This window comes from Phocoena sinus, chromosome 1, assembly GCF_008692025.1.
Source record: "Phocoena sinus isolate mPhoSin1 chromosome 1, mPhoSin1.pri, whole genome shotgun sequence".
NCBI lineage: Eukaryota > Metazoa > Chordata > Mammalia > Artiodactyla > Phocoenidae > Phocoena > Phocoena sinus.
The window spans coordinates 101659714-101673276 of NC_045763.1; the positions used below are offsets into that span (position 1 = coordinate 101659714).

The 13563-nt window shown below is 40.3% G+C and overlaps 1 protein-coding gene across 1 annotated transcript; it reads right to left on the reverse strand.

Moving 5' to 3' along the window:
- Nucleotides 1–1449: 1449 nt before the first annotated feature.
- BCL2L15 (BCL2 like 15) lies at nucleotides 1450–9935 on the reverse strand. Its single transcript, XM_032613384.1, has 5 exons — nucleotides 9717–9935; nucleotides 8932–9088; nucleotides 8490–8611; nucleotides 4094–4318; nucleotides 1450–3454 (listed from the first exon to the last, which is right to left on the reverse strand). Exons 2-5 carry the CDS (start codon nucleotides 9056–9058, stop codon nucleotides 3437–3439), a joined length of 492 nt encoding a protein of 163 aa, XP_032469275.1. The 5' UTR covers nucleotides 9059–9088; nucleotides 9717–9935; the 3' UTR covers nucleotides 1450–3436.
- Nucleotides 9936–13563: the final 3628 nt, after the last annotated feature.

The window sequence follows — 13563 nt, forward strand, 5'->3', positions numbered from 1 at the left end:
GATAATCAAAGCAATGCTTTGGGAAAATGATAGTTTTTAAAAAGTAAATGCCTCCTTCTGATACATTTTTTTAAAGTCTCAAAATCTCCTTCAGTGGCATGTAAAATTTCAAAATGAATTATACCACATCGAAAACTGAATCAGAACAAGGGACAAAGAAATCCCAGCTTTGGCCAATTTGGTGGCAGTATATGGGACAGACTGGAATGGGGCAAGCTTGCAACAGGACAATCAGTTGAAAGCACAACTAGAAGGCTTCGCCAGTAGTCCAAGCAGGGACAAGAGTCCCTATAAACTCTTGTAGGGAGAGTCAGGACAAAAAGGAAGGAATAAGTGAGAAAGACTAACTGGGGGAGTAGGACTGGAGGGAGGGAGAAAGGAAAAATGACAGGATTTGAGCTAGTTGGATGGCAATCTGGGAAAGTGTGGGGATAAGAAAGGTTGATAGAAATAAAGAATTAGAGTTTGTGGATATGGATTTAGCAAGAAGGAAAATAAGTCAGACATAGGAATCACTCACATTGAGGTGAAAGGTAAAGTAAGATTGGCTTGCCTTTGTGGGAGACAGAGTTAATGGAGAGAAAAAAGTCAAGCTAGAACTTTATGAATTCCAAAGCACAGGAGCTCCAAATTGTTTAAGCAGTGCTTAAAATATTCCAGGCACTGGGCTAAGCCCTTGACAAAGTGTACTGTATCTTTTGTCCCTCACAATAACCCTATTGTGGAAACATAGGCACAAAGAAATTGGATTACTTGCCCAATGTCACATGATTTGTCTATAGTGAAACTAAGTTGTTAAAATCAGACAACCTAAATGCCTTCTTGATCTCTGGGCTACAGTGTCTTCTTCTTGCAGCCCAAATCACTTCAGCATTCCTAGGATAAAGGGTGGCCTAACAACAAACACAACACCCAGGCCAGAGCTGCTTCACCCATTTGCCTGGTATACTCCCCAGGGGCACCATATCCTCTATCTCAAGATACTACAGTATAGGGGAGTTCCCTGGTGGTCCAGTGGTTAGGACTCTGTGCTTTCACTGCTGTGGCCTGGGTTCAATCCCTGACTGGGGAACTAAGATCCTGCAAGCTGTGTGGCATGGCCAGAAAAAAAAAATACTACAATTTATTTTTTTTCCAGTTTTATTGAGCTATAACATTGTGTAAGTTTAAAGTATACAGTGTAATGATTTGATATACATATATAGTAAAATGATCACCATAACAAAGTTAACATATCCATCACCTCACATAGCTACAATTTGTGTGTATGGTGAGAACTTTAAAAATATACTCTCTAAGCGACTTTTAAATATACATTACAGTATTGTTAACTATAGTCACCATGCTGTACGTTACATCCGCAGAACTTTTCATCTCATAGGAAGTTTGTATCCTTTGACGACCTTCACCTGTTTCCTCTACCCCATCCCCCCCCCACCCCCTGCCCCTGGCAACCACCAATCTGCTCCTTATTTCTATATCATTCAATTTAGATTGCACTTGCTGAGAATTAGTTCAAATGCATAGAGAGAAGAATTTTATTTCATGAAGAGAACAGCATTAGTCAAAGTAAAAATAATGATTTCACTTAAGAGGTCAAATACCACAAAACTCACCACGCTGAGTTTACAGTAATGTAAGGGACAAAGGAATACATCAAGTGTCTTAAATTGGTAGCAAAAACAGATAATTTCTACTAAAGAGAAACATGAAATCTCATTTCTGGATTACTAACCTAATTGTGATTTATCGAAGAATAGAGGAAATAGCATAACTTGAAAAAGTCAGAATACATTAACAGCACTACAGCTTTATTTCTGTGTATCTAGGGGAGCCAGATCGCTGGCTGGGTGAAGGGAGGGGATGTGGTTAACTTTGTTAAACTTTAGCCAAAGCCATTAACGCCTCTCTTAAAAAAATAGGTATAGTAATGCTTTAGTAGTGATTTTCTTCTTGATGTTCAGGTAAATCGTCTGGTTTGGGGACTTACAGATGAAGAAGTCTCTATTTGATGACTGCCTACTAATCTATGAGATTATTAAGAACTGCTATGAGATACACAGACCATAGAAACCATATGTTTTACCTCCAATCACTTGTGGCAGGGCCAGGGAAATGTATACCTTCTATCGAATACTCAGGAGTCACAGAGCTCCTTTTGCCAAAGGTTCTAAAGAAAGTGTGGACTATGCAAAAACTAACAAACACTCAGACTAAATTTTGAAAAAGGAGTTATCCTATCTACAGCTCTGTTTGGAATTATCATGATTGCAACAGAGTTTAAATTACACAAGGAGTAATGTTCATTTAGCTTTAGAGCAGGGGTCTGCAAACTTGAAGGGCCAGATAGTAAATATTTTAAGCTTTACAGGACAGGCTATATGGTGTCTGCTATAACTACTCAATTCTGCTGCTGCGATGCTAAAACAGCCATAAATAATATGTAAACAAGTGAGTGTAGCTGCATTCCAATAAAACTTTCTTTACAAAAAAAATTTTTTAAAGCGGTGGGCTGATTGGGCCTGTGGGCTCTAATTTCCCAACCCTTGCTCTAAAGTGACGGTTCTCAAAATTTATGTGTATATTAGAATCACCAGTGGATCTGATTAAAAAGTTAGGAACCTGGGCCCCAGCCCTCCCCTACAGAATCAGAATCTCTAGCGGATGGGGCCTGGAAATCAGCAACATATAAGGTCACATGCAAGTGGTATGTAAACTGTACTTTGAAAAACACTGTGGTAGGTAGCTTGCCTCATCTAAGCTGTGATGGCCCTACTGTCCCAGAAGTGGGCCAGCACTTCCTGCATCCTGTGGCAATAAAAATGCAGCAACTGTTTTATTGCTCTTTGGCCTTCCTAGTAGAAGAGCAGATGAACAAAGTGCTATTTTTTTTGCTTCCAGCCTTGAAAATACATAAAATAAGTTGGCTCAGGTGAAATTAATATGAGATTTAGGTTATGAATTTAAAAGAAAATCCTCAACTTAAAATAACAAGGTTTTCTAACCAAAGATCTCCCTGAAACCCTTTAGACTGCAAAATTAGTAGACAAGATCCTTACCAGAGGACAGGACTAAATCTGAAGGAATGGTTTACTGTGTGTTCCCTTTTCCCCACAGTATCTCCAGCAAATGCCTGCCCTGTTGCCTGGAATTCCACTACTGACGAGTCACTACTTTAAGTCTGGAGGTCTTTGCTTCAACAAAACCTCATTAAAACTCATGTAAAAACAGAAAGTATAAAATCTCTACAGACCTCTGGGAGCTGCTCCTAACTTTAACAATCAGTAGAAAACAGGTTATTCAGCTAAGTTCAGTTCTGTCCAAGAGAAAGAAGGTTTTGATTTGGTTGTTTCTGTTTTAATTGCCAGAGATCAATCACCCGATCAGTCAAAGAAGATCAAAGTTTTTCAGGCTGGAAAACAGCTCCACCTCTTCTTCAGCTCTCCAGGTTTTCCTAGGAAGGACAATGAATATCCTACAGTCAAAGGAATGGTCTTCAGGAACTCCCTAAAGAAGCCAGAATGACCCACAGATAACTCCAGGGAAGAGAGCTCTTACTAAGGCTTCTGCTGATCTTGGAAATGAAGGGGAGTGCTCTAAGAGAGCAGATGTTCTAATGATTACTAAGACATGGACTTAGAATGCCTCCTACCGTTACCACTACAGCAGATGTCACTAACCGTTTTTTTGTTAGATAATAGTAAGATGATTCTGAACTTCCTCAACACACACCCAAAAGATGTTAGGGAAAAAAGACCCAGAAATTTACCAGTAGAGCAAAGTCACACTGAGATTAGAACTCCACCATTAATATACTTCATAGATGATTATGTACAGGAAGTGGAAATTAGCTTGACAAAGTTAGCAGTCAACATTTTAGGTAGCCTGGCTCTGGGGTCCAAGACCCACTGGCTGAGCTTCTGACTCCTCCCCTTTTCCATGGCAAAAAAACCCCGGCATTTTCAGCAAAGTTGGAAGGCCAGTTTCCCTGCATGGTTTCCAACTGATGGAAAGAACCACGAATTGGAGTCCCAGAGATTAGTACAAAAACGATGCAAATGTCTAGCAAAGCCAGGGGCCCCAAAATACTTACCCAACCTCCCTGGCCCTGGATATACTCTCGGATGGCAGTGTTCCCAATGATCATATTTGTCATGGGCGTAGCCACCTGTCTTGCTATCTCAGGAGTCATGCGGACCACACGTTCAAGAAGTTTCACTGACACTGCCAGAAAGGCTCTCTCATAAGCCAAGCTGGAATCCTGGGCACACCAGGCCTTGCTGAGAGAATTAACTGTGTCCTGAAGTATAGCTCCTGCCTGGGGTAAGATATGGGATCTATCAGTGGAGTATCACTGAAAAAGTACAGTAGGCTGCAGGTGTAGGAATCCAGTAAAGCAAGTGTTTCTCAAAGAGTGGCAAGTGCACATTGGTTGTATCTAAGGTAATCTTAAGAAGTAGATGGATATAATTCAAAAAGAGTCATGTACCACAATGTTCATTGCAGCTCTATTTACAATAGCCAGGACATGGAAGCAACCTAAGTGTCCATCGACAGATGAATGGATAAAGATGTGGCACATATATACAATGGAATATTACTCAGCCATAAAAAGAAACGAAATTGAGTTATTTGTAGTGAGGTGGACGGACCTAGAGTCTGTCATACAGAGTAAAGTAAGTCAGAAAGAGAAAAACAAATACCATATGGTAACACATATATATGGAATCTAAAGGGAAAAAAATGGTCATGAAGAACCTAGGGGCAGGACAGGAATAAAGACACAGACCTACTAGAGAATGGACTTGAGGACATGGGGAGGGGGAAGGGTAAGCTGGGACAAAGTGAGAGAGTGGCATGGACATATATACACTACCAAACGTAAAATAGATAGCTAGTGGGAAGAAGCCACATAGCACAGGGAGATCAGCTCAGTGCTTTGTGACCACCTAGAGGGGTGGGATAGGGCGGGTGGGTGGGAGTGAGACGCAAGAGGGAGGAGATATGGGGATATATGTATATGTATAGCTGATTCACTTTGTTATAAAGCAGAAACTAACACACCATTGTAAAGCAATTATACTCCAATAAAGATGTTAAAAAAAAAAGAACAGAAAAAAAAAAGAAGTAGATGGATAAACTTTTCTTACTTTAGTATTTTTAATTTATTGTAATGGGTATTAGAAAAAACCTAAGCAGCCAATCAAACCCATGATTTGCTCAGGATGAACAAAATGATTAAAGGAAAAACAAAATGATTTGAAAGAAAAATACCAAGTACATCATAGCAGAGTTGGTCAAATTCTAAAGGTATGGCTTGAATGACTGAAGTCTGGGAAACTCTAAAGTAAAAAATAGATTAGCTTTTCCTCTTTCTCTTTCCTTCCCCAAAAGTTCGATCCAAGAGTCATTAGATGAGGCTGAGTAAGGTCTATTGTGGTGTAGTGTAGGGGACCCATGGTGGTCAAAGCAGGGTGTCAGAACCTAAACAAGCAGAGAAGGGCATCCACGGTGAGAGTACCTAGATCCTGGCTTCCAAATAGCATTCTCCATTAAAAGAAACTAGAGCTCCCTGGCGAATGGCTAATTTCAGGCTGGGGCTTGGAAAATACAAGATCTTCTGTCAGAAATTAAAGAAGTACTCAGAGAATGATAGGGACATGCCAAAAAGACACAGTCCAGGTTGAAAGGTGGAAGCTAGGGCAATTTGAGCATACAGATAAATAATAATAGTAACAGATTACAACCCACTGAATAAAGTAGGAATTCATGGGTCCACGTTGATATAAAAAATAAATAAATGAATAAAATTTTGGTGAGAAATGGGGCATTTACATGGTTTCAAAGGACTTCCCTACAAGACACTTACTAATTAAAGGTGAAAAGATTAACTTGACAGTGAAGAAGCCTTGCAGACACTATTTTAAGTGATTAACGTTAACACCAGTACTGGGACAAATTGAAATCTGCACCACTTGATAGGATGCAGTGAAATGAACACAGCAACACTTCTGTGCAATTCCTACCAAAGGTACATATCCTGTATCGATTCAAGAGGAAATATCAAACAAACCCAAGTTAAGGGACATTCTTCAAAATAATTGGCCCATAATCGTCAAGGTCATGAAAATCAAGGAAAGACTGAGGAACCATTCCAAATTGAAGGAGACGAAAGAGACATGACAACTAAGTGCAATATCTGATTCTGACCTAGATCCTTCTGCTATGCAGGTGACCCTTGAACAGCTCAGAGGTTAGGGGAAACAATCCCCTGCATAGTTGAAAACCTACATATAACTTTATGGTTGGCCGTCCGTATCTGCGGTTCCACATCTGCAGATTCAACCAAGTGCAGAGCGTGTAGTACTGTACTATTTATTAAAAAAAAATGCATATAAGTGGGACCCATGCAGTTCAAACCTGTGCTGTTCAAGGGCTAGCTGCAAGTGAAAGTCTGAGAAAATCTGAGCGGGATCTGAGGATGAGATGATAATGTATCAATGCTAAATTCCTGGTAATGATGGTTAGACTGTGGTTATATAAGAGAATGTCCTTGTTTGAAGGGGGTGATGGAACAACATGTTGGCTACTTACTCTCAAACGATTCAACTTTTCTGTGAGTTTGAAGCTGTTTCCAAAATAATTTGTTTGTTTGTTTGTTTGGAGTTTTTTTTGTTTTGTATTTTTTGTGGTACACGGGCCTCTCACTGTTGTGGCCTCTCCCGTTGCGGAGCACAGGCGCTGGATGCACAGGTCCAGCGGCCACGGCTCGTGGGCCCAGCCGCTCCGCGGCATGTGGGACCTTCCCAGACCGGGGCACGAACCCATGTCCCCTGCATCGGCAGGCGGACTCTCAACCACTGTGCCACCAGGGAAGCCCCAAAATAATTTTTTTTAATTAAAAAGTAAAAGTAGATCCAGCTACCAGCTACCGAGGAAAGCTTCAGTGCAAGCAATTAGGTGTGATAAGTCCAGTTCTGCCTGAGCTGCATTCAGTAGGAAGATAAAGCATAATGGTTAAGGGTGTGGTTCAGCACAGAGATACAGAGAATAGATTGGTGGTGACCAGGAGATAGGGCAAGGTCAAAATGGGTAAAGGAGGGACTTCCCTGGTGGCACAGTGGTTAAGAATCCGCCTGCCAACGCAGGGGACATGGGTTCGAGCCCTGGTCCAGGAAGGTCCCACATGCCACGGAGCAACAAAGCCTGTGGGCCACAACTACTGAAGCCCGCACACCTAGAGCCCGTGCTCCACAACAAAGAGAAGCCACTGCAATGAGAAGCCTGCGCACCACCATGAAGGGTAGCCCCCGCTCACCACAACTAGAGAAAGCCCACGTACAGCAACGAAGACCCAACGCAGCCAAAAATAAAATATTAATTAATTAATTTAGAAAACCAAAAAGAACCAAAATGGGTAAAGGGGGTCAATTTTATGGTGACAGAGAGAAACTAGACTTTTGGTGGCAAGCATGCTGTGGTGTATACAAAAGTGGAATTATAATGTTGTACACATGAAATTTATGTAAAGTTATAAAGCAATGCTACCTCAATTTAAAAAAAAAAGTGTGATTCTGGAATCAGTCTGGGTTCAAATCCTAACTTCAACACTTACTAAATAATCTAATTACTTATTTCCCTATTCTTCAGTTTCCTTATCAGCTTAAATGGATACTAAGTCAGAAAATACTTTTTGAGGGCCTATTGTATATCATGTTCTGTTCTAGGTTGTGTGAATATAGCAGTGGACAAAATGGGTTAAATGTTTGCTCTCACAGTGTTACACACAGATGAGAGAGGTTGCACTGTGGATAACAGTTTCTATAATGCCTCATAGAGTGGTGTAAGGATTAAATGAGATAATAAATGTAAAGCATTTAGAATACTGTCTGGCACATGGTAAGTGATGAGTTAATATTAGCTGTCATTATTGATATTAACCAGCAACCTCTTCTAGAACATTGCCTATGGTATTTATATCCCATACAAAGTCCAGGAATCAGGACACTGATGAAAAGCCAGATACGCCCTAGTGGCTGCTGTACTTATCCTTTGTTGCGTCGGATTTGTCAAATGTCTATCCTTCCTGTATATAATTTTATTGCTGGACCTTGAGGAAAAAAAGATGTCCACTACCAGCAAAATAAATATTAAAACAGGTGCATAAAAGAATAAAATGCTTTACGAAGAATAAAATGCTATATATATGCTCTATGCCATTAAGCACAGCTCTGATGAAAAACAAATAGGAACAATCTGAAGGCTGATCAGCCTATGCCAAAAGCTCTCCACCTCAATACCACCTAGGCTTTGATTAACTGCTAAAGAGTCGGCAGTTGAAGAATTCCTGCTGTATCTCCTTGGATGCATTAAGCCCCCAAATCTTTCACAGAACATTTCTAGTCACAGTCATATAGGAGTAGTAAGAGAAGGATATCTGAAATAGAAAAAAAGCAGCAAACAATAGAAGGAAGTAGCAGAAACTTGACCTGTCCCTGAATGGTTTCTGCGATGATGTTTTTGGCAGAAGCTTCCAATTCTCCATTGAACTGGTCACCCAACATCCGAAGGCGACCAGCAATGATGGCCACATCAAAAGAGCAGACCTCTCCTAAAACAGAGGGAACACAGGCACATTCGTCACAATGCTTGAAGGGATGGCAAGTCCCAGGAATCTGGGCATTGAAAAAAGTTCTCTAGACTTTTTAAACAATTTGGGCATCATTCTCTCCGAAGAAAATCTTCAATATTCTGTCAACACCAATAGAAGACAGAAAATCTCCCTTCACTGGGAATCTCTTTCCCTTCTATAAAGACTTCAGATATTGCTGAAAGCTTAGAGCTTACCTTTTGAAACTTAAGAAGAAATAAGTAAGAATATTCAGATTCTCTTGTTGACCTGCAATTACCACCTCAGGCCAGGAGCCTTACCTGAATCTAGTTCGTCTGCACAACGTAGGGTCCGGTTAGCAACCTGACAAGTGGGACCTAAGAAGTCTGTGAGTAGAGAGTCTATAATGCATTCCGTTTGCTCCTCAAAGGTTCGGGGGCTCTTCATTTTAGGTGTTTATGGCCAAGTTTTGCTTGTCTACAAAACAAAGCAGTTTTCAGCTCAGAAGGAAGTCAGAAACACTGGTAAACCAGATGTGTCCCTCTTGTAAAGTTTCTTAATGGGACATGGAGTCCTGGAGCCTTTCCTACCACCTGTCTTCAAGACAGCTGCTCAGAAAGATGGGACTTCTCTGAAGAGCTCACCCACACACAGCTAGGGAGGTTTGTTGAAGACTTTCAGTTCCTTATCTCAGATCCACACCCAAGCTAGTACCTAGGGTTAATGAATAACTTTAATAGTTAGATAGCCAATCTAGAACTGAAAGAGTCAAGGAAGAGCTCTTGGGCAACACTGAGAAACTTCCTGCTGGCTTCTGGGTATGGTGTAATTTAAAGAAAGAAATTTTGAAGTTCTATTACACAAGCATTCAACTCCTGACATTCGTTTGCCACTATCACACACCGATTACTTACTGAGTACCAGTGTGTAAGAAACTACACATACTTGGCACTATAAATAACCCAGAAAAATGACACAGATACAGTTCCCATCCTCATGGGGTCATACTTCAGCATGAATGACAGATATTAAATGACTAATCATATAATTTCTTGTGCTTATTAAGATATAGTGTGTTACTACAGTGTATAATAAGGAAACAAACCTGGGGGTAAGGAAGGCTTCCTTGAGTAGTAACATCTGAGACGAGCTCTGAAGGACAAGCAGGGATTCATTAGGCAAAGAGTAGGAATATGACCATTCCAGATGGAGGGTATAGGATATATAAAAGCTGAAAAGATGAATAAGAATTTGGGCATTTGAGGAATTGTAAATGGGGACAACACAAAGTATTTCACAGGGAAATAACAAGGATTAAATAAGATAATGTTATGTGGAATGACCCAAGAGTATCTGACACACAGCAAGTGTTAAATATCTTCCTTTTAGCCCAAGGTCTAATGACCAGGATTAAAAGGGATCTGGGATTTCTCTAATAGAATTAATTGGGATTTTCCTAATAGGGTTGGACTCCATTGTCGTTTTACAGGTTCTCAGGATTGGACACTTCATAGTGGCTGCCTTCTTAATGTAACTACACCTAGATTCTGGGTTTGTATCTCAGAAGCAGCACGCAAACCTATCAGCCCTTCCAGGTATTCTGACCTGGTGAACTAGTAAGAGATTCAAGCATAAACAGTAAGTTAGTTGTTCAAAGTGGAATTTCTAGCTTGCAAGATAATCAGAGCCAATCTTCTGCTTTCTATTCCATTCTAAAAAAAAAACTCATAAATTCCTTTCAGACTAGGAACAGGAATTATGTAGCTGAAGGGCCATTTTTATTTGTCATTATCAATCATTAGGGCTGAAACTTCAGTTTCTACTAAATAGCCTTCAGACCTCTAATGTCAGAGGTAATTCTAGGTCAACCTCCTTTCACACTAGAGTGAGCCACTGACAAGTTAAGGATTCCAACAAGTACATTTATGACATACTCCCAAAATAATATACAAAAACAAAAAATTATAAGATACTATCCAACTGGTGTTAAATAGCTTGCCCAAGGTAAGTGGCATCAGTAAGTGGCAGAATAGAAATTTAAAACCAAGTGTGTCTTACCATTAATAGTAAACCTTTTCCCACAATAATAAACCACCTTCCTCATTTCACTACTGATATGCTTATGGGCAAATGCCATCTTGGGAATCTAATCTTTGCATAGTCTTATCTATCCTTTGCATTATCTGTACTATCAATGTTGTAAGGCTACAGAAACAGTATACCCTTTATGAGCAATGTGGGGTAAAATTTCCTCCTTTGTTTATTTCTCTCTAGGCCTTCAATGTAGCACCCTCCCAACTACCCCTTCCCCTCCCTACCAGCCCACATACCCTTCACTCTTGCAGTTCAAATACTGTACTCTTAATTATTACTGAAAAATGAGGCCAGAATTTTTTCACTATCACTTGCTTTTCTTGCTGTTCTGGCGATAACAACTAATATCCCTTTCCCAAAGCCTCATCTCATATCATTGGCTCAAAATCCAGGATCTTGTCATCTGCACCAGGTCTGCATGTGAATGAGGATCTTGGGGTACAGCTCCTCTCAACATGAAGACCTATAACTAAGAAAAAAAGTTCTTTGTCTCCCCTCCCCCAAACACCCAATATATGAGAAAGGGACAAAATAATTGTAACAGAACTCCCATTCAAAAAGGAGGAGGGAATGGAGACATTTAACAGTCGCTGGTCCATAGCAGTAAAATGATCATCAGGAACTATGCAAATGATTGCCTCTGTAATGTTCCAAAGCACCACTGTCATTGGCGGGCACTCATTGTATGTGTTACTATTTACCAACTAAGACAGACATTAGAAGGCCATTTTTCTAAAAGCAGAGTATCAACTACCCTCATGGATTTTAAAGATAAGCATCCACTTATATTATCAAACCATGTATCTGCAGAGGCTAGAGAGCTCCTAGGGAGAAGGAATATTAAATAATTAACTTCATGGTATACTTAAGCTTTAGTCATTTTGCTTGTAAATTAGTAAAGCCAGACTACAGTTAAGAGAAATCAGTTCTTCATTGAGATCATTTTAAAATTACACTTTTCAAAAGCAACAGTTTCATATTCTGCTATGCCCCTACTTTACAGAAAAGCAACCAGGTAGGGCTTAATCTTCTAAAGGCTCCAATAGTTGGGATCACTTTAGCAACATTCAATTGCTGAGCTGTACCTAATTTTCTTTAGGTCAATATTTCAACTATAGTCTTTAATTTTTTAAAAAGTCAATCAATTTACTCAGTTTCTACCACTTACATTCTGTTCCCTTGTAACACTTAAAACTGGCAGCACTTAGCACTTCGATTTTGTTTTAATACCTAATTAAACATTCACAGTTTAACTGAACAAGTCAAAACATGGAAAGCAATTCTGAAGCTATTCTGATCCCCCTACTTCCAGTCCCTGGGGATCCATGGTCTAGATCAGACTTTTTCAACTGGGGGTGATTTTGACCCCCACAGTAACTTGGCAATGTCTGAAGACAGTTTTAATTGTCACAACTAGGGGTTCTACTGGCATCTAATGGTATAGATCAGAGATATGGCTAATGATTATCCTACAGTGCATAGGAAAACCCCCTACAGCAAAGAATTATATGGCCCCAAATGTCAGTAGTACCACTTTTGAGAAACCCTAGTCTAGATGGAATTCCATCTATTGTCCTCTATGTGGTCAACACAATATAATAAAACACACTTCAAACACCAACCCCCAAACACCATCAGAATCTAATTACTTACAGCCATTCGTTCAATGCTATTTATTGAGTAATCACTATGTGGTCGGCACTGTAGAGATAGAAGGAAAGAAAGATAATCACTGTCCTTAGAAACTGTCTGGTTGAGACAGACAACTCACAAACCCAGGCCCTTGCCAGAAAACTCAGCAATGTTATCTACTCTTATTAAAAGCTTAGTTGACAGAAATGATGGTGAAGCATTATTTGAAGGATATGCAGTCCATCTATGTATCTAGGTAGAAGAAGTCCTTAAATTAAGCTGGATGATTATTTGGGTCACAGTATCTGTAGTCCTTGAAGAAATGCCCTCACTAAGCTCTATACTAAAGCTATGCTCTGTTTGTATTGAAGAACACCATAAGAAAACCATGTGAAACTCTTTACTAACTTCCCATAAGAATCTTCTGCAGGGCTTCCCTGGTGGCGCAGTGGTTGAGAGTCCGCCTGCCGATGCAGGGGACACGGGTTCGTGCCCCGGTCTGGGAGGATCCCACATGCCGCGGAGCGGCTGGGCCCGTGAGCCATGGCCGCTGAGCCTGCGCGTCCGGAGCCTGTCCTCCGCAGCGGGAGAGGCCACAGCAGTGAGAGGCCCGCGTAACGCATTAAAAAAAAAAAAAAAAAAGAATCTTCTGCATATTAACTTAGCGCCATCCATGTGAAACTACATGTAAATTTCTCTTCGAAATTAGAATTGAAATGTTTCTTCCTCTCTGGTAACAACTATCCAACCATTTCTCTTTATTCTGACTGCCAAATCACTTACAGAGCTAAATCTGAGGCTCAACGATATCAACTATGTAGGCCCTTTCAGCCTGAACATTTGTATATGTTCCCATCCCTGGCCCAGCTGGTTTTCACAGGTATTTTAATTTTTCCTGTGCTGGATTATCTGGTTATTTATACTTTACCATCATTTTATTACACCTGTTTTTGCCATAAGTTGTCTCAGTGATTAAAACGTGGTCAGGTATGAATAAAATTAAACGTGAGAAAGAATGACAAGAAAACAATTACAACAGTTCTGCTAGAAATGTGCACTGACTGCTTCCACAGCTTGAATGAGACCCCTGATGAAGGCAGGAGGGTCACAGAAAACTTCCTGAAAGAGCTCGTGCCTGAGCTGAACACTGAAAGATAGACTAGGTGTTATTTAAAGAAGACATGAGGGTGAGGAAATGGTCTAGGCGAGAAGAAAAAGCAGGTGCC